Source organism: Betta splendens, chromosome 14 (assembly GCF_900634795.4).
Source record: "Betta splendens chromosome 14, fBetSpl5.4, whole genome shotgun sequence".
Taxonomy (NCBI): Eukaryota; Metazoa; Chordata; class Actinopteri; order Anabantiformes; family Osphronemidae; genus Betta; species Betta splendens.
The window spans coordinates 10,118,985-10,140,410 of NC_040894.2; the positions used below are offsets into that span (position 1 = coordinate 10,118,985).

Below are 21,426 nucleotides of genomic sequence, written 5' to 3' on the forward strand. Positions count from 1 at the left end.
CATCAACACTAAATTAATAACGTGTGAACCTTTACTGTCAAATATCTAAATGTCTACAATTAGACCATTGTTAATAAATTGAACTCAGGCAAAATCAAATGAGGGAGGACTTAAACTTACGTCATAACTTTTTTTATTGGGCAGCAACAAAACAGTAGTAAATAACAATACAATTATACCAAGAAATAAGTAAACTTTGAACAGAGAGGAGGTCATGCCCAGATTTAAAAGTTTTAGTTTTGCACATGAAGTCGTAGAAAAAAAAGATGCTGGTTACATATTAATCACCAAATGTGGGCTGCAAAACTGATGATGCACTGATGCTTTCATTGTGACCTGGTGCCAAAGTGATTGATCTGTTGCGTCGGTGCATCATCAAAAGTCGGTTCACTCAAATTTCAGGTATTATTTTTCAGGATATGTGGTTATAAACTAATAGGGTTTTTTCTGTTGACCTCTGCAATGTTTTTTTTAAATGTTCGAGCTGTTTTAAAAAAATCTAGTAGCCTTTTTACTCTTACTAAAATAGTTTGTATTAGTTTTTAGCAGATCTAAAAACGCAGCCTTTTAATTTTATTTTCTGAACCTATTGATGCTCTCTTTGCACATGGTGTCATGGACCTGAGAGCTGCTTAAACCTAGTAAACGTAACTTAGTTGAGTTCATTAAGACATTTTAGTATTAGTAAGTTCTGAAACACCAACCACTAGAGTTTCTCACTAGTGAAACAGCTGCAGTGAACGGCACAAACTCTGACAGTTTACTGGCTCAGATTTAGCAGCTAAAGCTATTCATTCGTCAAAATAAAGAAAAACTAGACCTGAAATTTGAACTCGCTAGTGTTTCATTTTTTTACGTCCGTTAAAGAAATGGATGATTATTAGCGTCATTTAAATTTCTCATCCATTCTTTGGTCTTATCCTCAGTGACAGGATGGAACTGATGCTGCTCCTCATGTCGAGTCACAGCGGCTGTGTCTGTGCTGGGCGTCATTAAAAAATGCATCCAGTTAAGAAATTGATTTGGAAAATGTTGGAGCTGTGGTGGAAATGTGTCATTGGGAATATTGAACTTTTGCATTGTGGACTAGGAGAACTATCAGAAAGCTAATTTTAAGTCAACGGGTCTTGATGTGGCAGCATGTCAAACCGTCCCTCCAGCACTTTTCTCAAGCTGTCAGCGGCAGGTGGTGACGTTGAATTTGTCAGTTTGTTTATGGAAGTGAGACACAGCCACACAAAAAGGACGTCTACAGCCTCCACTCTGGGTCTGATGTTAAGTAACGTGAGGATGAGTTTGAGTTAAATGAATTCTGCCTGAGCAGTTCACACAATTATGTAACTGAAGGGTGAAGGTGTTAGTTTCTTGTATAGATAGAGAGTTAATTAGTAAATCATTAAGACATAAGTCTCAAACCAAATGTGAATGTAACTAAAGTATTAGTAGAGTTTTCTTTTAATGCTCCATAAACCTTAAACAAATACACATTCTAAATTCAAAGCATAAGGAATCAGGATGACTTAATTAACTTTATGCAAAAGCAGATCCAGAAGCAGATGTTCTAGATGTTTTAGTTCTAGGGTGAGTCTCAACATCATTGCATGTTCTTACTCACATCCTCCACCGTGAATTCACTGTTTGTACCTAATTATGTGCAATTACTCTGATGAGGACGGTGCTCCCACTATTCCTCATGTAAATCTCTTGAAAGTGCTTCTGCTGAGGCACATTTAACGTTAATCACACATCATCGTTCTGATTCAATTCAACCAAAAATAAATTACGCCAGATAATGGAAGCGCCAATAACGCTCCGTCGCTTTGTCGTGAATAATTCTGCGGGAACGCCGTGCTCCCGAGTTATGTAAAAAATAGAGCCGTTATGAAAGAGCAGACAAACGGGGTCCGGTGTGGAGTCGATGATTGTGCGAACTGCGTATGTTAAACAGAAATCATGCCTGTAAATAACATTCCTCCCGTCCTCGGCTTGAACGACAGCTTTGTCTCGGCTGTCAGCACAGATTAAAATCTCGCTCCCACAAACAAACATCGTGCAGAAATGGAGACGAGCTCCACCGGCGGCCCCGCGGAGCGCGCGCGTCATTCCAACATTTTCCAGATCCCACCGTTGCTCCCAACGCGCGGCCGAGGAGCTACTTTGACTTGGCAGCTTTCTGTTTGAGGGCCGGTGCAGCTGCGGGGGCGGCTTTGGGCGCATGGGACGGGCTGACGGACTCGTAGAGACCCAGGCACCTGCGGAGGAACGGGCACGTGGCGTGACAGTGGGACTGAAACGCAGGGAGGCGTCATGGACGAGACTTACAGGTTGTTGATCGTCTTCATGAAAGCTCTGAATGCTCGGACGGTCCTCCGTATCCGCACCTGCCGTCACATTCACACAGATTAGATGCACCTCCACGTTTGAGTCTTTACCACAAATTCCATTATTGGTCTCACAGGTTATGATAGAATTTACATGATCACATGTTTACACAAATTCCTATAATCTGTAATCTATTCCTATAATCAAGTTGCTGATGTTAATTTGAATCAGGAATAAAATAATGGGAAGTTGCTTTAGCAGACGTTGACTCACCTGCTGCTTTTTGTAAAAGAGAGGAAGAGAGAAGACGGCGATCACAGCTGGAAAGCAGAGACAGAGGATGAAATCAAATAAATTAATATTACCATTTGCACCATTTATAACTGATTCTGCCATGTGGTGTAACATTATAGCGAACTACTTTGGGTTTTGGACGTCACACCACATTCACACACAATCCCTCCGTGTGAAGAGCTTCTCAGCAGGTGCCGTAGGACAGATGGAGGCACAGGAACAGGCAGGAACCAGTCGGAACCGGTAACTGGGCTAAAGGTAGAAATGTGCTCACCAGCGATCACCAGCGTCAGGCCGTTGATTAAGACGCCCACGTAGGTGAGCAGGTACAGCAGCACCACGAACTAGGAGAGGGAGAGAAGAGACGAGAGCTGATGGAGGAGTGTGTGTGTGTGTGTGTGTGTGTGTGTGTGTGTGTGTGTGTGTGTGTGTGTGTGTGTGTGTGTGTGTGTGTGTGTGTGTGTGTGTGTGTGTGTGTGTGTGTGTGTGGCTTTTAGCTGCCATTAACTCGACTCACATTACAGTCGGGTCATAATTTGATCAATGTGATCGCACCTTGATAGAGTCGATGATGCTTTCAATGAAAATGAGGCGTTTGAGCTCTGTGACAGCGAACGCCACCAGTAGCACCACCTCCTCCACCAGCACCACCGTCTCCTTGTCCGTCAGGGAGCTGTCGTAGTCCAGAAACGACCTGGGGGCGGGAGTGTGAGCATCGGGTTAGAAATCTCTGCCAACTCTGATCCCTAAGGAGGAGGAGGAGCGTTTAAATGGACGGACTCACTGGAAGGGATGCCCGGGGTTCCAGCGCAGGAGCTCCAGGAGTTTGTAGTAGAGGCACAGAGGGAAGGTGACGCTCATGACTCCCAGGCAGACGTGGGACAGCACCGTGATGGCACTGAGCTGGAAGAGGCTGGCCAGGCCGATCACCAGCCCCGTGAACACCGCTCCGGTCCACGGCATGTTCCGCCAGTACACCAGATCAACAACTGCAGGACAAACCAGCGGTTCCATCAACGGAGAGCTGGTTGATCGACATTACACGCGCTAAAGTATCCAGGTTACACTGGAAGTGCAGCCCAGACTGGAGCGAAGCAGAGGCAAACAGTCAAGACACAGCAGGGGGTGATGTCCACAAAACCACAGTCTGCAGTTGCCTTCTGATTGACAATGCAATTAATTGGGTGTGAACAGAATCAAGGTCGAATCTGGTTTTACTGAAAAGCAGATACTTTTAGTTCGTTTACTGCCCGACACAGGCACACGTTGAACTGGGGTCAGCCACAGAGGAAGGAGTTACTGCGACGGTGACTCACACTGCTGAACTGTATTAAAAGAAGTTTGGTTTCACTTTAAATGAATTTGAATATGTATTCAAAAATATGAATCAGGTAATGTTGTAATTTTCCAGGTTTTCCAGGTGCCTTAAAGAAAACTTACACTTTGAATATTTGTGAATTAATAGTAAATGAATAATTAAATATAAATCACCTTACGTCGGGCCAAAACATCAGACAAACACTCTCTTCAACTGTAAATGTTCACAAAAGGAGACGAAGACGCTCATGCACTCTCTCCACGAGCAAAATCAAGCGGCCCAGATTTAATGAGGGACTATTTCATCTCGTAACTCGGACCTTTAAGGATCAATCTGCAGTAGATTCTGGTCCAGCTGAGCCCATCTGTCTGTCTGTACACCTCACCAGAGACACGCGGGTCCCAGAATGTGAGTCACCATCCTGTGTGCGATCGCACCCGCCTCGCGGACGGCCTCTGCCTCGCTCCCTGTCTGCTCTGAGTCCCTCCACTTAAAGCCTAATGTCACTCAATGTTTGTTTCCTTACGTTTGGTGGCCATTTCAGCTGGGATCCTTCTCTCTTCCTGCTACTTCCACCGTTGGCTTGCGCTCTGGGCTTTTTCTGGCCACCCCAGCGCCGTCAGCAGTATAAGGCCCGGCCGGCCTAATTTTATCCTGTATTGGATAACCCCTGTTTGGATTCACACACACACACTCAAATTGGGAACCTGAGACGTCAGTATGTTCACGTCCCCCAGCCCTCAGAGGCCGGCGCGGCTCCTCAGCCAGTTGGTGCAAACAGAGGCCTCCGCATGCAGCCGCGTTAGCTTTAAAATTAGAAGCAACCCCCATCAGGACCAATTAATGACTCAATCAGACAAAACGTTCACTTTTATTGAGAAGAACGTGTTACATCGGTGTGCAACAATAATCCATATTAATATGGAACGGAACAACGTTACATCATAATGTAACATCATCATAACAAATGTTTATTATTGTTTGCCCCCCCCCCCCTTAAATGAAAAGCAAACGCTGCCTGGACACTCTGAGCTTCCACAATGTCAGATGTGGCGGAAGCAGAATATTCAACATCATCACCGTGAGTGATTAAACCTAAACAGTCCAGTCATCGCTGCGTGTGGGGAATTATAAAGAGGAGCGATGTCATCCTGGCTTACATCACAGATTGAAGCGGAGGCTCGGTGCCTGTAAGCCATGTTGCTCTGACATGCGTAATCCTGCAAAACCCATCATAATTTTGCTTGCTGAGAATAAATAGACTTGCTGAAATTTGTTCACCTAACCTGATATTGAATATTGTTGTTGGTGAAACACGACAAATTCATTCAAAATTCGTGGAGCTGCGTTTGAAACAGGGATTACATCATCTGTCAGTATGTGTTTAAAGGGAAGAAACTCCTCTTTCCTGTGTCGTCTTCAAGCCCTCAGACTTTGTGCTAAATGGTGGCCAGTGCTGTGATCCACAGCAGCGGGAGCCTATAATCCCGGCCGATCAAAGGCTGAGATTAACAAAGATGTGGGAGGGACGGAGCTTCACACGGGAGGACAGTGACAGAGACAGCGGGGATGCAGCCGGGCAGCGATTGGTGCACACAAATAGCCGGCCAATCGCAGCCCAGGCAGGAAAATAACACAGCGAGGGGAGAGCTGCCTGAAGACGGAAGAGCTACGAAAAAGCGAGGGAGAAGCTGAAATCACAGCAGCGCACGGGGGGAGACCGACGCCAGAAGCCAAGGGGAGGATGAGCGGAGCGGCGAGCGCTGATCAGTGAGGCCTCAGAGAGGAGGAGGATGGAGATGAGCGGGCGGCACCGGCGTCCGTCGGCGCTCTGAGCCCTGGAGGCGACGCGGACGCTGCACAGGCCCAGCACCAGGCCCGGCTCAGCCCTCCACCCCGGCCCGAAGCGCCGGAGCGGGACCCCCGCGGGCCCCCGCGCGCCGTCTGGGCCGCGGCAGCCATGAGGACGGCGAGGAAGGGCAGCGTGGAGATGCCGGCGTTCGTGCGGCAGCTGGTGAAGGAGACCGAGAAGCGGGTCAGCTCCTTCTTCAGAGGGGGCCGCGGGGGAGCGGCCGAAGGGGAGACGCCGGGGGACGGCGACAGGGAGGAGGCCGTGCCCAGCCCGTACCTGGACCGGCCCGTCCTGGACAAGGCCACGGAGGACGGCTGCGGCCGCTGGGGCGTCACCTACGCCCTGGGCAGCATGCAGGGCTGGCGGGCCAACATGGAGGACTTCCACAACTGCGTGCCCCAGCTGGGCGGCCCGCTGGCCGACTGGAGCTTCTTCGCCGTGTTCGACGGGCACGCGGGCAGCGCCGTGGCCCAGTACTGCTCGCAGCAGCTCCTGGGTCACATCCTGTCCACAGGTGGGAGGCCGCGGCTTGTTCTTCTTCTTGCTATTATTGCGCCGATGTAATGGCGTTGTTATGTTACGGCCCCACAGGTGGAGTCGGGCCCGAGGACGACCCGGGGAAGGTCAAAGCGGGCCTCGTCACGGGCTTCCTGCAGACGGACAGGCACCTGCTGGCGGCGGCGCAGCGGGAGGGCTGGGAGCGCGGCGGCACCACGGCGGTGGCCGCCCTCGTCTCGCCCCGCCGCATCTACTTCGCCAACTGCGGCGACTCCCGGGCCGTGCTGTGCCGCTCGGGCCGCGTCTGCTTCTCCACCGAGGACCACAAGCCGTACCACCCGCTGGAGAGGGAGCGCGTGGAGAGCGCCGGCGGCTCCGTGTGCGTCCAGCGCATCAACGGCTCGCTGGCCGTGTCGCGGGCCCTCGGGGACTTCAGCTACAAGGCGGCGGGGGACAGGAGCCCCAGCCAGCAGATGGTGTCCCCGGAGCCGGAGGTGAGCGCCGTGGAGCGCTCGGCGGCCGACGAGTTCCTGGTGCTGGCGTGCGACGGCGTGTGGGACGCCATCGGCAACGAGGACCTGTGCGCCTTCATCCACAACCGGCTGCGCGTGTGCACGGACCTGAGGGACGTGTGCTGCCAGGTCATCGACCTCTGCCTCTATAAGGTCAGAACCTCATTTAAGTGAGCTTTAAATGTAAAAATATGATCCTTGAAACTACGATGGGATGCTTTTCTCTAATTTGGAGGCTGTGCTCCATCCTGCAGTCATGACTGGCAGCTTCTCGTTGACTAAATTGTGCTCATGTAATCATTCACAATCAATATTCTCTGCTGCTGTAAGATACTGCAACGTGAGGTTCCTTAGTGGGTCATCGCCTCGTTATGTGTGTGCACACATTCAAACCTCGAGTCTTGATGGACTAATGACGTGCGAACACACAGGAGGCAACTGATGACGTCATGACATAAGAGTCACGGAAAACGAAAAACTGGAAGGGATTTCATTCATATTTAAATTAAAAGTCGTTTTTATTCATTACTGAATCATTGGTCCCATACAAACATATTAATAACAGCCGCTTAGCAGATGTTTGTGCTCGTTTGGATGCAGAGATCTAAAAAGGAACAGCCAATGTATAATCAGGGCAGAAAGGAACAGTGAGTCACGCCAGCGCTGGTTGTGTCTCACTTACAGTGTGGCTGCTGTTGGTACAATAGTGTGACAGACCACCTTAAAATAGACCTCAGAGGTGTCAGAACCGCTTACATGGGATTATTGCAGGTTCCTTTGAAGGCCTGATTGCAGCCACTCTCGCTCTGAGTGTAGATGGTGAAAGGTTCAACAGCACAGAATTGATCCTAATACATTGGGATGAATTTCAAATGACTGAGGTAATAATTATTCCCTTCACTCTCATTAATTGTATTTATATTATGCATTCATTACAATTAGGCTGATGTATGAAGACAGCGAGGGTCACATCAGGATGTAACTGTGAGAGCTGCACTCTGGCCATCACATCCATCATGTCACTCCATTATGTAACAGGGTTCCGGCGTCTATTTGCACAATGACCTCAAAACGTCACCGCCTCTTTCGCGCAACCTATTCACGCGTTTCCAGCTCCACCGCGTCTGCCTGACCTTGAGGCGCAAACGATCTGATTCTAAAAGCGCGCACGCGCGTGGCTGCGCGCCGGCGGTTCGTACGCCGGGCCGTCATCGCACTGACCCCGGCTCGCGCTCCACAGGGCAGCCTGGACAACATCAGCATCATCCTGCTGTGCTTCCCCGGAGCCCCCCAGCTGTCCGCGGACGCCCTGCACCAGGAGGCCGAGCTGGAGGACCTGCTGGAATCCAAAGTAGCAGGTGCCGCACATGATGTCGACCAAAGAAGCCTAGTTATTATCATTATTGTTGTTATTATTGACTTTGTGTTCTGACAGAGATTTATGATGAGCTGTGCGCCAGAGGGGAGGAGCCGGACCTGCTGTCAGTCCTCACCGTCCTCGCATCCAGCGCCATCCCTGGTCTGCCACCAGGGGGAGGCATACAAAGCAAGTGAGTGCCGCGAGAGGGGTACGTGTGCAGATTTACAGTGTGCAGAGGATAACTCTATGACATGTGTGTTACAGGAGGAACTGCATCATATCTGCTTACTACCAGCAAAGAGAGACGCGCAAGCCCACGGTACCAAATGTAAGTACAGCAGACTCAGTCCAGCCATAGGAGGAGGTTTCCTTCACTGCGCACAGTAGATTGACCATCATCTCCTCCATTACGTGTCCAGGGCCTGGGAGACGCCTGAGACGCCAGCAGGACGTCGTCTCCAGCGGATCCAGCGGTGCAGCAGTTCTCTTCATATGTGCAATCCAAGAAAAAAGGGAAATGACATGATGTTCGTTTGCTTGTGTAAATCGCAAGCAGCAACTGGTCACAATAAGTACAATGCAAAAATACAACTAACAATAAAGTCTGAGACAGTATATTTATATTTCTACACGACAAAGACATTTTGTAAGCTCACTCAGAGACTCTGACCCAGCAACAAATCTCTGCCTCATATCCAGCCAACGGGAAGCGCAGAAGATAATTCCAAGCGACAGCCTGTAGAACTCAGCAACAGCCAACTGTGAAACTGACCATTGGGTGAGTCAAGGAATGTAAGATAAGACGGGTATACCTGTAAAATAATCATAATCTGAAGAATTATAGTTTGCATTATGAGACATGTCAGTTCTGTTGTTTAGTTCCCGCGATAACAGCTTTTTTCCCTCATAGTTGAAATGACGCACACACACACACAGACAACATTGTTTAATACAGTTCTAATTAAATGTCAACATGCAATATGAAAAAATACATTTCACAGATCATCTAGACTCTAGAGAAGTTTCCTTTCAAGCATGTAAACTAAGAACCACTTACCTAAAGCTAATTTCATGTGTTGTTATCATACAGCATGTTGTGGCAAGCCCTGATCTAACACCACATACGTGATCAAATACAACATACACCCTAGCTGACCTTTCAGAATAGGTTTTATTTCTTGTTTCTAGTTCTTCTGTTTATTCATACAATAATTCTAAATACTTTCTCCAGCACAATGTGAAATGTATTTTTTCCATTAGTCTGTGCTGCCTTATTCATCCTCCATTTTCAGTGTATAGGCATCACATGATTGTTTTGAACCCAAATAAAGAATATTTGACTGGCACTAAATTGCAGTATTTCTTCATCCATTTACTACACGAACACTGATGATGTTCACGATGATCCTCTAGAAGATCTCGCACTGATCCAAAGCTGATGCAGGACGCCGTGTAATTAAAGTGGGCTTACTTGCATAGTAGAGGATCTCCTCCAGCTGATGTGACGTGACCCCGCTCCCCTCTGCGCAGCACTTACCGACACGAGGACGCCCTCCACGCGCCGCGTTTGATTAGCTGCGCTCGGAGCTCTTTCATGACGTTCCAGGGACGGGCGTTGGTGCAACGGGACGAGCAACTTGTGAGCACGACAACAAATGAATGCCTCTCCTGCGCTGGAGAGGCTGCGGGGACGGCAGATGTTGCGTTCAGGGCCTGCGCGTTCGCTAATGATCAGCGTCCACTCGCGCATCTCTCCCTCTTAAATCAGCGGTCCGCTTCGAGAGGCCCTTCACCGTTTCTTCCATCTGATTGCTTGTGCGCGAGCCAATCACTTCAGGACATCAGCCTCCTCTTCACGGTCCTTTATAGTCTAGCCGTCTTTTTGCCGTCTCTCTACTCTCACATGTTTGCAATTAATCGCTGTCCAGAACCCAAGCTGCACAGGCATCTACTAAAATCATTATTAATTATTCTACTTTTGTTGAACTGGAAAGCCTCCGTGCCGCTATCTATCCACGCTGGTCTCCTGCAGGCGGTTGTTCATGACGCCCAGGGCCCCGACGCCGCCGGAGAAGCCGTTCTGGTGGCCGTAGCTCTGCCGCGGGCCCTGGTGCGCCGTCTCGCTCAGCTGCTTCTGCAGCAGCGCCAGCGACACCTTGTTGGACACCATGAACTCGTTGACGGAGATCATCTCCTCCGACACGCGGCGGCCCGCGCGCGCGCCGTCGGCCGCCGCCGCCGCCGCCGCCCCCGCCGCGCCCGCGTCCGTCTCGCTGTCGCACACGCTCTCCACCGAGCCGTCCGTGTAGCGGTGCGCGCCCGCGGAGCCGCGCGACGCCGCCGGCTGCACGGCGTTGCGCTTCGGGCGCTTGCGGCGGAGGTGCGCGGGCACGCGCCCGCCGCGGCGGCCTTTGCTTGGGACGCACGGGCAGCGGAGCCTCCAGCAGCCTCTCGTGGAGCAAGAGCCAAGGCGGTGCTTCCCGGAGCACGCCAGCCTGCCGAGAATCCAGTTAAGCGTCTGCTTGATGATAATAGAGATGACGTTGAAAAGCGAGTAGATGCAACAAACTCCCATGAGGATGAAGAGGCAGTTCCCAAGCCGGTAGGCCTCCTGGGAGTCGTACTGCTGTCGCTGGCTGCTCACCAGGTCCCCGAAGCCAATGGTGCTGAAGGCTACGAAGCAGAAATAGAGGGAGTCCACGTAGCTCCAGTTCTCCATGGAGCTGTACAGAGTGGAGGCACTGCACGCGATTACAATGGAGGCCATTCCCAGGATCAGCATCACGTAGTAGACCGATGGCTTCCAGCCCTCCAGGCTGTCCTCCTCGCCCGGCCGCTCCTCCCCGCTCGCCTCCGCCCGGACGCCGGCGCACCTCAGCCGGCGCTTGTGGCACCAGCGCATCACGTACGCCAGCATGGTGATGATGCGCTCCAGGAAGAGGTTGAAGAAGAGGATGGTGGCGGCGCAGCCGATCAGGCCGTAGAAGATGAGGAAGATCTTTCCGGCTATGGTCGCTGGCGTGGTCATGCCAAAGCCTGGAAATGGAAAACGCGAGGGTCAAAGGTCGCGGGACAAACGCTTTAAGACACTGACATGTGAAAAACTGAATAAATACAAACATACCAATGGTGGAGACCACTGTTCCCACGAAATAGAAGGCTCCAGCGAAGTCCCAGCGGGGCCTCAGCGTGTCCACCCGGATCCCGGCCCCGTTCGCCTCCTCGTACTGCCTCAGCAGCGTCTGCAGGGCGCCCAGGTTCACCCTGTGCCTCTGGGTGAAGTCGTCCAGCTGCTGCTTCCAGAGGCGGCGGGCGCGCAGCTCGAACGGGTGCTCCAGGGCCGAGAAGATGGCGGCGCCGCACAGCAGGTAGAGCAGGATGAGCGCCGCCAGCAGGCAGAAGCGGGCGTTGTCCTCGTTCACGGGCGCCCGCGGGCGGCAGCAGCAGCCGCCCGCGGCCGCTCGCCTCTGAGCCATGAGCGCCTCTGCCGGCGCTAAACCAGCACGGGACCAGCAAACATCCCAGAGGGCTGCTGGGATTATTGGGACTAAGAGGATCGCCTGTAACAGAATGAAAATGACATATATTAATATTGTGTAGTTGTTGCAGAACTGTAATTGCAGTTGGTTTTCATTGATAATATAAAACAGACTCAATCAACTTAATAATAATTAGTACAATAAAGTTGGAAGCACTTTAGATAAAATCTAATATATTTAACAGGAATAAAAGCACATTGTACCTGGATGCTGCTGTTCTGACGGCTCTGCTGAATAAATGTGCTGAACAATGACCGGCGAGAGGACGCATCTTGAGTTTTCCTTTTTTTTTTTTTTTCAAACTGAGTGGCTGTCTGATGTTTCATCTGTCAAACCCTGACATCATCACTCCCTCGCCCAGCCCCTCCCGTCCTCCAGCGGTGATTGGTGCAGCCATCACTTCACTTTTAAAGTACTATCCTTCATCGCGCTCCAGATGAACCGCTCCTCAGAGAGTTTCACAAGTCAAAGCGTTCGTCCTTTAATCAGCCAGTGCTGGACGCGTCAAGCTCAAATCAGAGAATCTCAAATTTCTAATTAAACTATACATCAACTGAAAACCTATGAGACTGTCATGACTAGAAATCGGAGATTTGCCTGTGGCTACAAACACTCAGTCACAGTCGTGGTGTTTGCTCAGCAGCCACAGGAGCAGACTATGGCTGCATTGTGCCGCCTCCGTCTCGTCTGACAGAGCTTTTTTTGTTGATGCAGCCTGTGTGGGAGGATGTGTTGACTCTCAGTTTCTGTCTGTTCATCCCTTTAATCTTGTCTGGTGCCGGAGGAAAGGGCAGGAGTTCCCCGAGCCTCCTGCCGTCTGATGGCTGGAGAGCAGGAGTGGACAGGTGTGGAAGACAGAGGGCACATCTGCCTTCATGTCATCAGTCAGCCGGTATCAGGTGCGGAACCTCGTGGGTCGATTCATAGCTCGTAAGGTTCACCACACGGCCTGTCAATCACGTTTACACATTTTAATGACTGTATATAAGCAATGATTTCCATGAATCTGCTGATGCCTTACATTGGAACATGACAGTGATAAAAAATACATAATTATAGTATTTCCTTTTCACGTTCAATGACACATTTTAATTGGATTTCATAAGAATATGCAATTTAGTTCAAAAAGCTCATTTTAACAGTTAAATTGTCAGTCTGGTGTTTTTGACTGATTCAAAAATGGCAGACATGCAAAAAATGCCAAACCAAGAATAAAAAAGTAAACACCATCAACCATCATGATTCAGAAAAGCTGATTTCCATTTAGTTCGTAACCACCACCACCAAAAAAACAGCAATATGACAAAGAGATACAATATTTAGTTACTGTCAACAGCTCTGCATTATAAAAACAAGAAAACACGCTACTTACAAACTCAAAGGTGAAAGGGGGTCTTTATAGTGATAGTACTGACTAGGTTAATGTTTAGAAGACATAATTTCTTTGTTTATTGTAGTAAACAGCCGGGGTCTGATGCCACTGTGTTTTGTATTTAAACATACATGTAACTAATTTAATTCTAATCATTTAGAATTAAATAACTAACAGCCCAATTTTTACCTCTTGACCATATTTTAGCACCATGTTTTTGGCTTAGGGCCAATTTTAAATCCTCCATATATATTTTTTCAAATTTAATTTAAGCCGTTAAAAGTAATTTCATGGTTTTCTGCTGAGACTGGGACCATGTTTGTGCTTTGCTCTGATGCAAAAAAAATGAAAATACTCAATAGTAACGTACTAAGCTCCTGTAAATCACCACTAATCCTTTCTATCAATTAGTAAGTATTTATTTGATGCAAACAGCAGTTGCATCTTTACATCAACGCTAATCCAAGTGAAATCATTCACTTGAGTGGCGGTTTGAGCCCATGGGTTTTTACACTGGCGGTTCAGACAGTGACAGCATGTTGGCCAGTATATCGATGAGGTTGTCCAGACCCCACAGGTAGCCATCTTCTCGGTTGCCCTCCACCCAGGGACTGCGGTGGTCCAAGGTGAGGGGAGGCGGCAGGGCCACCGTCTTTCCAAAGTCAATCATCCAGACGCCTGTTCTGCCTGTCCAGTCGTGCAGAAACAACAAGGAGCTTCCCACAACCTGCAGGGAAACCACCTATCAACCAATAACTACTGTATGTGCTCAAAAACACACACTACTTAAACATGTTCTCATGTTCCCATGCTCTCACACTAACCTCGTGTGTTCTGAAGAAGTCAGATGTCTCCAAGACGTCCCGCAGTTGCTTCAAATGCCTCAGATACTCCCACTGGTGGCAAAGATAAAAGGTTCACACGGGTTGAAAGAAAAACTGATCCACCAGTTATTGAAAGTAAGCAATCACTCACCACTATGTGTGTATTGGACTCAACAAAGTTCTGAAGCGCCTCTGTCACTTGCTCTTTGGTTCTGGTCCTTTTGAAATTTGTGTTACACTCTTCGTTTGCCTTCTACACAGGAAACACACAGATGCACAACAATATATCAGTATGGGTGCTGCTCCATTAATACCCTGCCATGACCAGGTCAGCGTTGGTGGAGGTGGAGCTTACCTTGAATCCCTCGATACGGAACCCTAGACTTGTGGTGGAGCTCAGCGTCTCCCTCCACTGCATGTACCTGGTTTTCAGCACTGCCTGCTGGGCTCGTTCCTGGTCGGTCGGGGCCTCTGGGTCCACAGCCACCATCTTCTCGTACATGTCATGACGAAGCTGTGGTCGTTCTCGGGACGTCAGCAGCTCTTCCTCGAGGTATGTGCTGCGAAAAACAAGGCCTTGTTTTCTTTATACGGACTATATTAAAATACAAAAGTAAAGATATACATGCAAATACAACTACAGATAAAAACGCTGCCATCGAAACATACCGGGTGCCCATTTTGCAGTCCATGATTGCAGGTGCATTGAAATGGGTCAGTAAGTTATCTATCACGTTGTAATCCTGATTGTCCCGCTGCACCACTCCATGGTAGGCGGGAACAAAGGGCCTCAAAGAGTCGTCCATTAGACTCAGATAGCACTGTTGCTCCCCTTTACAGAACCTCTTCAGCAGCGTACCATAATCCCCGACATGAAAGCTCCCTGTGCAGATAGGTAACGAAGACAAGCTCACAACGAGACATAGTGTGATAAATAAAACAGTTCTTAAAGCAGAATTAGAGTTACAGGTAAACAAACCTGCATGTCCCACCACTTGTAGCCATTCCTGGGGCTTCTTAGGAGTCATGTCCCCAGACCGTTTCTTTCTTCCATGCAAACTACTGAATAATAGCTCCTCAGTCAGACATTGTTCAGCGCACACACACACTCCAGGTCAGCCTGCCGTGTTGTCCATCATTGTTCTTCCCCCTCTTTACAGACTTTAGACTGAGGTCACTTGACTTATCAGTAACGTCTCCGTAGTAACAGCCGCTCGCCAAGACTGAATGAAGACATGCAGGCGACAGAGTTAGCTCTGATGTTACGCAACAGCCTATCAAACATTTACAGGAAGTACTGCTATTAATCTCTAATCTGAACCATCACATGAAAGGAAGAACGCACAGATGTTGAGAATGATAAAGGTGGTTGTTGGTGCCAAATCTCTTAAATATGTTGAAAATGTGTGCAATGCTCACACAACTGTGTAAATTGATGTGTGGTTTGCAGAAATTCTAATTTAATCTGGTTACTGTCGTGTAATGTACAAATGCCATTATCAGAAAAATTTACTCTTGTGTTGTTATAGATGATTTGATTTGCTAATGCACTGTTTATTTGATCAATGTAAACTTAAGAAACTAATGTTTTAGTGTAAAGAATAGGACACTGCTGGAAAGATAACATGAATGAAATGCATGTTTAAATAAATAATGTAGAATATGTACTATAACTGACACAAAACCTCTATACGTCTATATTTAAGATTATCAATATAAGCAGCCTTAACATACAGGATGAAGACAGTGCAGTGGCGTTTCATTGAAGTAGTCTGATAACGTCTGCAGTGCCCAATTCTTACCTGTAGGGGGCAGTGCTACGTCTGAGAGGAGTGGACCCTCCGTCCGATTGTACAGAGAGAAAGACCTGGCATCGGCCGAGAAACAAACGAAGAAGAATTTAACGGTTCCCGGTTATTGAACCGCTTCGGTCTCTGCGGTGCCGGTGGTTCACAGTTTGTTTTGGACTGCAGTCAGTGTGTTGGGCGGCTAGTTGTGCCTTTAATTCCACCTAAGCTAGCTACCGCTGTGCGTTTACAACAAGCAGCTATGTGGTGACAAAAGCCCCATCAAGCATCAGCGCTGCGGCCAAAGGTAACGTTCATGTGCGTTGGTTAGTGTCACTCTTAATAATAATAGTTAACCTAGTTCAGTTAGCTGCATGTGACTCACGTTAACTAATGCTAATCCAGCAGTAACTTAACTGACGCCACAGTCGGTGCTAGCTAACTGTAGCTAGCACTGGTCAGCGACGGTAACTCTCGCTAGCTGACCTATTGACTCGGACTCGCAGACTCGTATTGTATTATTACAAATGTAGCGTAAGAAAATTGCGCTGGTTCATTTCCTAGAGGCACTTCTAAATCTTAATTGATGCCCGTGGACGAGCTAAACAAGCCACAAACGAACTGTCTATGATGTTTGTGTGCGCGTGACAGTGGAAAAAATGAGGTTGGCACACAGTCTATTTCATTCCGTGGGAGAAAGTGTAGTGAAGCGCGAAATCTAACATAGTTATATCAGACACATGTTTAGTTAACGTCAATAACTTACCCCCTAAATCACGAGCTGGGACATCTGCGGAAGCCTCGACATATAAATGACCCATAAACCACAACTTTTTGGATAAAAACGATGACACCTTTTAAAATGGGCAGGCCGGCTCGCTACTGTCCCTGGCGGTGTGTTTGGAGGAAGCTAGACTGGAATAATAAGGGACACAGGTCAAAATCATGATGCTAATGCAGATACATTGAGAACAAAAAATAAGTCGTCTTCATTTTCGTATTTGGTTTCTTGGGGTTTTCCGTGTGCTATAGTTTTATTCTGGAACTCAGCTTTTGTTCCGTTTTTTGGTGTATTAATATATTCTGTTGTATGTGGTTCATTGTAAGGTGACCTTGGGTGTTTTTGAAAAATTGCTATTAATAAAATGTATATTATAATACATGTATTATAATTAATAAAATCTATGATATAAGCAGCTATATGTACTAAATTTTAACCCATTTTCTTAATTTATTCTTAATTATCATCACGGTTTTAGTTTTAAGTCATGACTGTACAGAAGGTTGTGAAATGTTCACTAACTGTGTTTGTAGTTGTAGATTAGTTAATCTATTCCAACTGTTTGTAATGCATTGATGTTATTATTCCTTCTGCACAGATCCAGAGCAATGGAGGAAGGCTCTGAGGTGATGGAGGATATTGTTTTTCGAGGCGTAGAGTTTTCTGTAAAAATAGAGGTGGACAAGGGTTTGCTGATAGTCGAAATCTCAGATTCAGTGACAGCAGATCAGTGGAGGAGTGAATTTAATCCTGCATGTAAGTATAATATGTTTATCATAAATTGAATGTGATAGTGTAGTGGTTAGCCAATAGCAAGATGCCCAGGTCTCTTCCTGTGTGCATAGAGTTTGCATGTTCACCTCATGAAGAACATCAGTAGGTTGATTGATTGGGAGGTTTATTCCGACATTCCTTGCAAGGTGTACCTAGCTTAGATTTTGAGAGACTAAGTATTACCACGCAAAAGTCCTGCTTATTTATTTTTTAATTCATTCATTCTCTCCCTTGCAGACATTGAGGACCTAACTCGCAAAACTGGCAACTATAAGCAGTTTCCCATTTTCTGCAGCATGCTGGAATCGGCTGTTAGAAAGGTATGTTCTTAGTTTAAACGTAAAAGATACAATAGCTCAAATGCATACAAAGTGAATAGAAAGATGTGAGTAGGCACAAAAGGCCTGAGGCTGTGTGAGCTGAGATGGGACTCATTCATTGGAGTTCACGATTTCCACTTGAGTGAAAAATGTACAGTTATCTTGAGCTGTCCTATTACTACTCTCCTTTCCAATAATGTACAGTAGCCAAACTCGTGTGACAGTTATAATATATTATATAAACCTTTTTACGTTTATTTCCTTACATGACATTTTATTCAATTTTAAATTGTGTATTTTTATATGCATGTACGTAGAAGTTGTGTATAGGTCAGTTTTGTTCCATGAAGCATTTTTTTCATGATATTTCTGATATTACATAGTTAATTTGAGCCTTTTGCAGACGAGTGATTCTGTTACACTCGACCTCCTGACCTATGCCGACCTAGAGCTGCTACGTAACAGAAAAGCAGGAGTGGTGAGTCGTCCTCGTGGCCAACAGCAGCCCTCTGCTCTCACTGCCAAAAGATATCTAATCCTTATATACACGGTGGAATTTGACAGGTTTGTGTTTTTCTGTGAGAGAATTGTGTATTCATATCATATTGTCTTGTGCATTTTGTGTCATCATTTAACAACCGGTTTAGTTTGAGTTTCATTTCATTAGTCGATGTTTGCAGGATACACTACCCTTTACCGTTGCCTTATGTGGGTAAACCGGACCCAGCTGCCCTGCAGAAGGAAGTCCGAGCACTGAGGGCTGAGCTTAGTGCACTCACCTCTCACGGAGTTAACACACCTGCGGAACTGGAAGTGCAAAGGCTACGTGCAGAGTTGGTAGCACTTAGTTATTGATTTTGGCCGTTATAAAGAAATACAGAACCTGCTTTTTTTTTAATGTCTGTTTTTTTTTAAGGCTCGCAATGGTGAAGGAAGAGAAGGAGACTATGGCCAAAGTTCTAGAGCAAATGCATGTTGGTGCAAGCGGTTCCACTTCAGGACGAGACGACTGGAGGGTCAGAAATGTGGTGAGGACACTGGAGGAGCAGCTTGTCAGCGAACGGGTGAAAAGTCAACGCTCAGCAAGCAAGAGAAACCAGGAGCACCGGCTCCTAATTGATCAGGTGGACCTTTCCTGCCTGTTGGAGTAGTCAGCTGAAAATAGTGTTCTTTTGTTTTTTTATTTTATATTGCTTAAATGTAAATTCATTCATTTTTTTTCTGTTCTGCCTAGTTGGAGGAGCTAAGAGCATCAGAGTGTGCCCTTCGTGTTCGTGTCAAGAGTCTGACCAGTGAACTAGCATTACTACGGAGAGGGTTAGACAATCTAAGCTTTTGATTTTTATTGATTTTTTGGTATTTATTGAATACTGGAATATGTATAGTGCATAATTGTTATCTGAATTTCAGATATCTTCTGAATTGTTTATCTATTTATCAAAAACCCTTTCTGTCTGCAGCAGAGTGACTCCTGTGTCTGGTCACATCAGCTCTCGAGTTGATAGTGAAATTTTTCGCTCTCTCTCCCGTGAGAGGAGGTCAGGCTGCAGGACAGTCAGAGCACGCTCAGGATCTAGGGAACGGATAGAGAACAGAGGTCAAAGGTCAGACGAAAGGGGGCGAAGAGCAGACTCTTCAGGACCTCGTGCTCACATACCCAGGCCATCACCTTCCCCCACTGGTACACACATTCATGTTTTTAGTGTTTTCTAGCATTTGTAATTTTTTTTGTTTTACTTTTATTTAAATTGTTCAGTAAATATGTAAAAGATGATTGTGTAGATCTAAATATTTTAAAAGAAGTTTCCAGTGTCATACTCTTACAAACACAGTAAAAAGTAAAGGTCTGTTATTTTACAGGGTCCCGGGTGCAACGCTTCGACCCGACCGCCTACATCCAGGACAGACAGCGCAGACTGAAAGAGGCAGAACTCAAAAAGTTAGTATATGTTAATTAACCTTTTAAACATTTGATGGTACGTCGGCAATTAACGCTGCACTTTCCTGAGCCAGCAGTCTTAACTGTCTTTTGTGGAACAGATTGAGGAAGGTGCGGAGGGACATGTTGACATCACCTATTCTCCTCGAGAGGGGGCGTTCACGTTCCAGGGAAGCCTATCCTCAGTTGACCCGGTCTGGCAGTAGAGGCAGGAGTTTATCCATGGAACGCAAAGGGAGCAGGAACTCCTCTGAAAGCTCATTAGTGGATACAGATGAAATGGCCAAAACTTTGTTCAGGTAAAGGGATCACTGACCTTTTAAAATCTATTGGTTTAGATTATTCTGGTTGTTCAGCTATGTTACGACCAGAGATTTTGTTTACAGAGGAAGAAAACAGATTTACAACGGACCTAGTATGGTGAGTGACATGCTAATATACTTTATTTCTCCTCTGTATTTTGATAAGAAACTATTATCTGTTCGTCTGTATATCTATACATCTATCTCTCCATGCATCCATACATCCATCCGTACATAAATAATGCATTACCTTTTTAAACTGTGACTTTATGATGACAGTATTGTATAATTACTACAGCACATTGTTCATTTTCATGTGATATTTCTGTTTCTAGCCAAGAGGGGGCCTTTTAACAAGGAAGCCATTATGCAGTACACCAACACACAGAATTAAAGACAAAGGTGTGGAGTTATAAAGTTATTTTATTTTCAGTGTAATAAACTGACAAACAAAATATTAAGCACATACAAAAGATCTAATCCTCATCTTTGTGTCTCCATCTTTAGAGAGCTGTATGGATACGGGTGCTGAGCTGTCTGAGATCGATGCCAGGCTGCAGGCCCTTCAGGAGTACATGAGGGATCTGGATACAGGACACTAACACAGCTTGGAGCTCAGGGCATCCTCAATCCTCATCCTCAGGGCTATATCAGCCTCCAAGCAAGAACAATGGGTTTAGCATTGTAGATTTGTTCATGTGAGGCTAAAACTCCATTTGGAGGGGCCTCCAGACCAGGTAACTACCACCATCACTGTGAAGAAATACTTTTTGTGGACTGAATTGATTTTTTTATAATGTTTTTATTAACTTAAAGAGAACTGTCTTGAGTGTACTTCAATTCCTTCTTTTTAACACCTCATAAAACAACCTCTACTAGTTACATGCATGAGCAATACCTCAGTCCATTAACATGTACACATCATATGTATTTTATCCTTTACTCCCTTGATTTGCATTAATTACTAGATGCTTTTCACAATATTTTGTTGAAACCCAGGCATCTAAGACGATGTAAAACGAGAAAGTCAACAGATTTAAATTTCTTAATATGTACTCTCCATAACACATACGTTTTAATGCTTGCAAGTGTAATAGTAAATCTAAATATTAACAGCAGACTGTTAAACCTGGACTGTTGTTTTTTTCCCACCCAGTGCATGCTGGGATACAAGGCAGCTCCTGTAGCCTGAATGCAGTAATGAGGTAGATCAAATTAGTGACTGCATGCTGGATTGGCATCACTGTATTTGATATGAGCTTTAATTTGTTAATCCATTCAGTGCATTAAAATGTAAGTGTCTAAAAGTATATACATTACTGAAATGCACTGTCTAACAAGTTGGAACTTGTATTATTGCTTTGTACAGGTGTATGTGTGTGTGTGTGTGTTTACAGGTTTAATATTCTTGCTGATTTTGTGGTAATAGTGCATGCATTGCACACCTGACACATTTTATGATAGTGAAACTGCAAGAAATTTGTAAATGCTCAAACACATTTCCCAGTCTAATGCCTTTTGTCCTATATTTTATTAAAAAAAAGTTTTGTTTTTTTTCCTTTTGAGACATCCTTTCCCAGCCTACAGTTTTGTACATTATGCTATCCTGTGCTGTGGCATCAGATGAGCTGA

The 21,426-nt window shown here is 46.4% G+C and overlaps 5 protein-coding genes across 12 annotated transcripts; 2 read left to right on the plus strand and 3 right to left on the minus strand.

Moving 5' to 3' along the window:
* Positions 1–116: 116 nt before the first annotated feature.
* rtn2b (reticulon 2b) lies at positions 117–4,677 on the minus strand. The gene is made up of 7 exons (XM_029173887.3): positions 4,461–4,677; positions 3,401–3,605; positions 3,172–3,310; positions 2,891–2,960; positions 2,596–2,642; positions 2,323–2,381; positions 117–2,252 (listed from the first exon to the last, which is right to left on the minus strand). Exons 1-7 carry the CDS (start codon positions 4,471–4,473, stop codon positions 2,153–2,155), a joined length of 633 nt encoding a protein of 210 aa, XP_029029720.1. The 5' UTR covers positions 4,474–4,677; the 3' UTR covers positions 117–2,152.
* A 276-nt stretch (positions 4,678–4,953) lies between these two features.
* On the plus strand, positions 4,954–9,507 carry ppm1nb (protein phosphatase, Mg2+/Mn2+ dependent, 1Nb (putative)). Of its 2 annotated transcripts, XM_029173880.3 has the most exons (6): positions 4,963–6,300; positions 6,378–6,949; positions 8,037–8,154; positions 8,232–8,346; positions 8,421–8,484; positions 8,576–9,507. In XM_029173880.3, exons 1-6 carry the CDS (start codon positions 5,895–5,897, stop codon positions 8,591–8,593), a joined length of 1,293 nt encoding a protein of 430 aa, XP_029029713.1. In that variant the 5' UTR covers positions 4,963–5,894; the 3' UTR covers positions 8,594–9,507. The 2 variants fall into 2 exon arrangements, with proteins under 2 accessions (XP_055370664.1, XP_029029713.1); XM_055514689.1 differs by lacking the exon at positions 8,576–9,507 and having other exon boundaries at positions 4,954–6,300; positions 8,421–8,545.
* On the minus strand, positions 7,296–12,519 carry kcnk12l (potassium channel, subfamily K, member 12 like). Of its 3 annotated transcripts, XR_005898565.1 has the most exons (4): positions 11,899–12,519; positions 11,281–11,716; positions 8,813–11,192; positions 7,296–8,642 (listed from the first exon to the last, which is right to left on the minus strand). XR_005898565.1 is itself a non-coding variant. In XM_029173874.2 (3 exons), the coding sequence occupies exons 1-3, from the start codon at positions 12,019–12,021 to the stop codon at positions 10,162–10,164; spliced, it is 1,590 nt and encodes a 529-aa protein (XP_029029707.1). In that variant the 5' UTR covers positions 12,022–12,519; the 3' UTR covers positions 7,296–10,161. The 3 variants fall into 3 exon arrangements, 2 of the variants coding, with proteins under 2 accessions (XP_029029707.1, XP_029029708.1); XM_029173874.2 differs by having other exon boundaries at positions 7,296–11,192; XM_029173875.2 differs by having other exon boundaries at positions 7,296–11,192; positions 11,281–12,519.
* A 132-nt stretch (positions 12,520–12,651) lies between these two features.
* Positions 12,652–16,583, minus strand: itpkca (inositol-trisphosphate 3-kinase Ca). 2 transcript variants are annotated; one of them, XM_029173882.3, is made up of 8 exons: positions 16,445–16,583; positions 15,694–15,758; positions 14,871–15,114; positions 14,561–14,774; positions 14,247–14,451; positions 14,043–14,144; positions 13,892–13,963; positions 12,652–13,794 (listed from the first exon to the last, which is right to left on the minus strand). In XM_029173882.3, exons 3-8 carry the CDS (start codon positions 14,917–14,919, stop codon positions 13,576–13,578), a joined length of 861 nt encoding a protein of 286 aa, XP_029029715.1. In that variant the 5' UTR covers positions 14,920–15,114; positions 15,694–15,758; positions 16,445–16,583; the 3' UTR covers positions 12,652–13,575. The 2 variants fall into 2 exon arrangements, with proteins under 2 accessions (XP_029029715.1, XP_040929637.1); XM_041073703.2 differs by lacking the exon at positions 15,694–15,758 and having other exon boundaries at positions 16,445–16,576.
* On the plus strand, positions 15,698–21,359 carry ccdc61 (coiled-coil domain containing 61). 4 transcript variants are annotated; one of them, XM_029173877.3, is made up of 13 exons: positions 15,698–16,004; positions 17,058–17,215; positions 17,471–17,553; positions 17,957–18,117; positions 18,234–18,386; positions 18,470–18,677; positions 18,788–18,870; positions 19,014–19,234; positions 19,414–19,492; positions 19,594–19,791; positions 19,879–19,912; positions 20,130–20,196; positions 20,302–21,359. In XM_029173877.3, the coding sequence occupies exons 2-13, from the start codon at positions 17,068–17,070 to the stop codon at positions 20,394–20,396; spliced, it is 1,530 nt and encodes a 509-aa protein (XP_029029710.1). In that variant the 5' UTR covers positions 15,698–16,004; positions 17,058–17,067; the 3' UTR covers positions 20,397–21,359. The 4 variants fall into 4 exon arrangements, with proteins under 4 accessions (XP_029029710.1, XP_029029711.1, XP_029029712.1 ...); XM_029173878.3 differs by having other exon boundaries at positions 15,698–15,996; XM_029173879.3 differs by having other exon boundaries at positions 15,698–15,985; positions 19,017–19,234.
* The last annotated feature ends 67 nt before the right edge of the window (positions 21,360–21,426 follow it).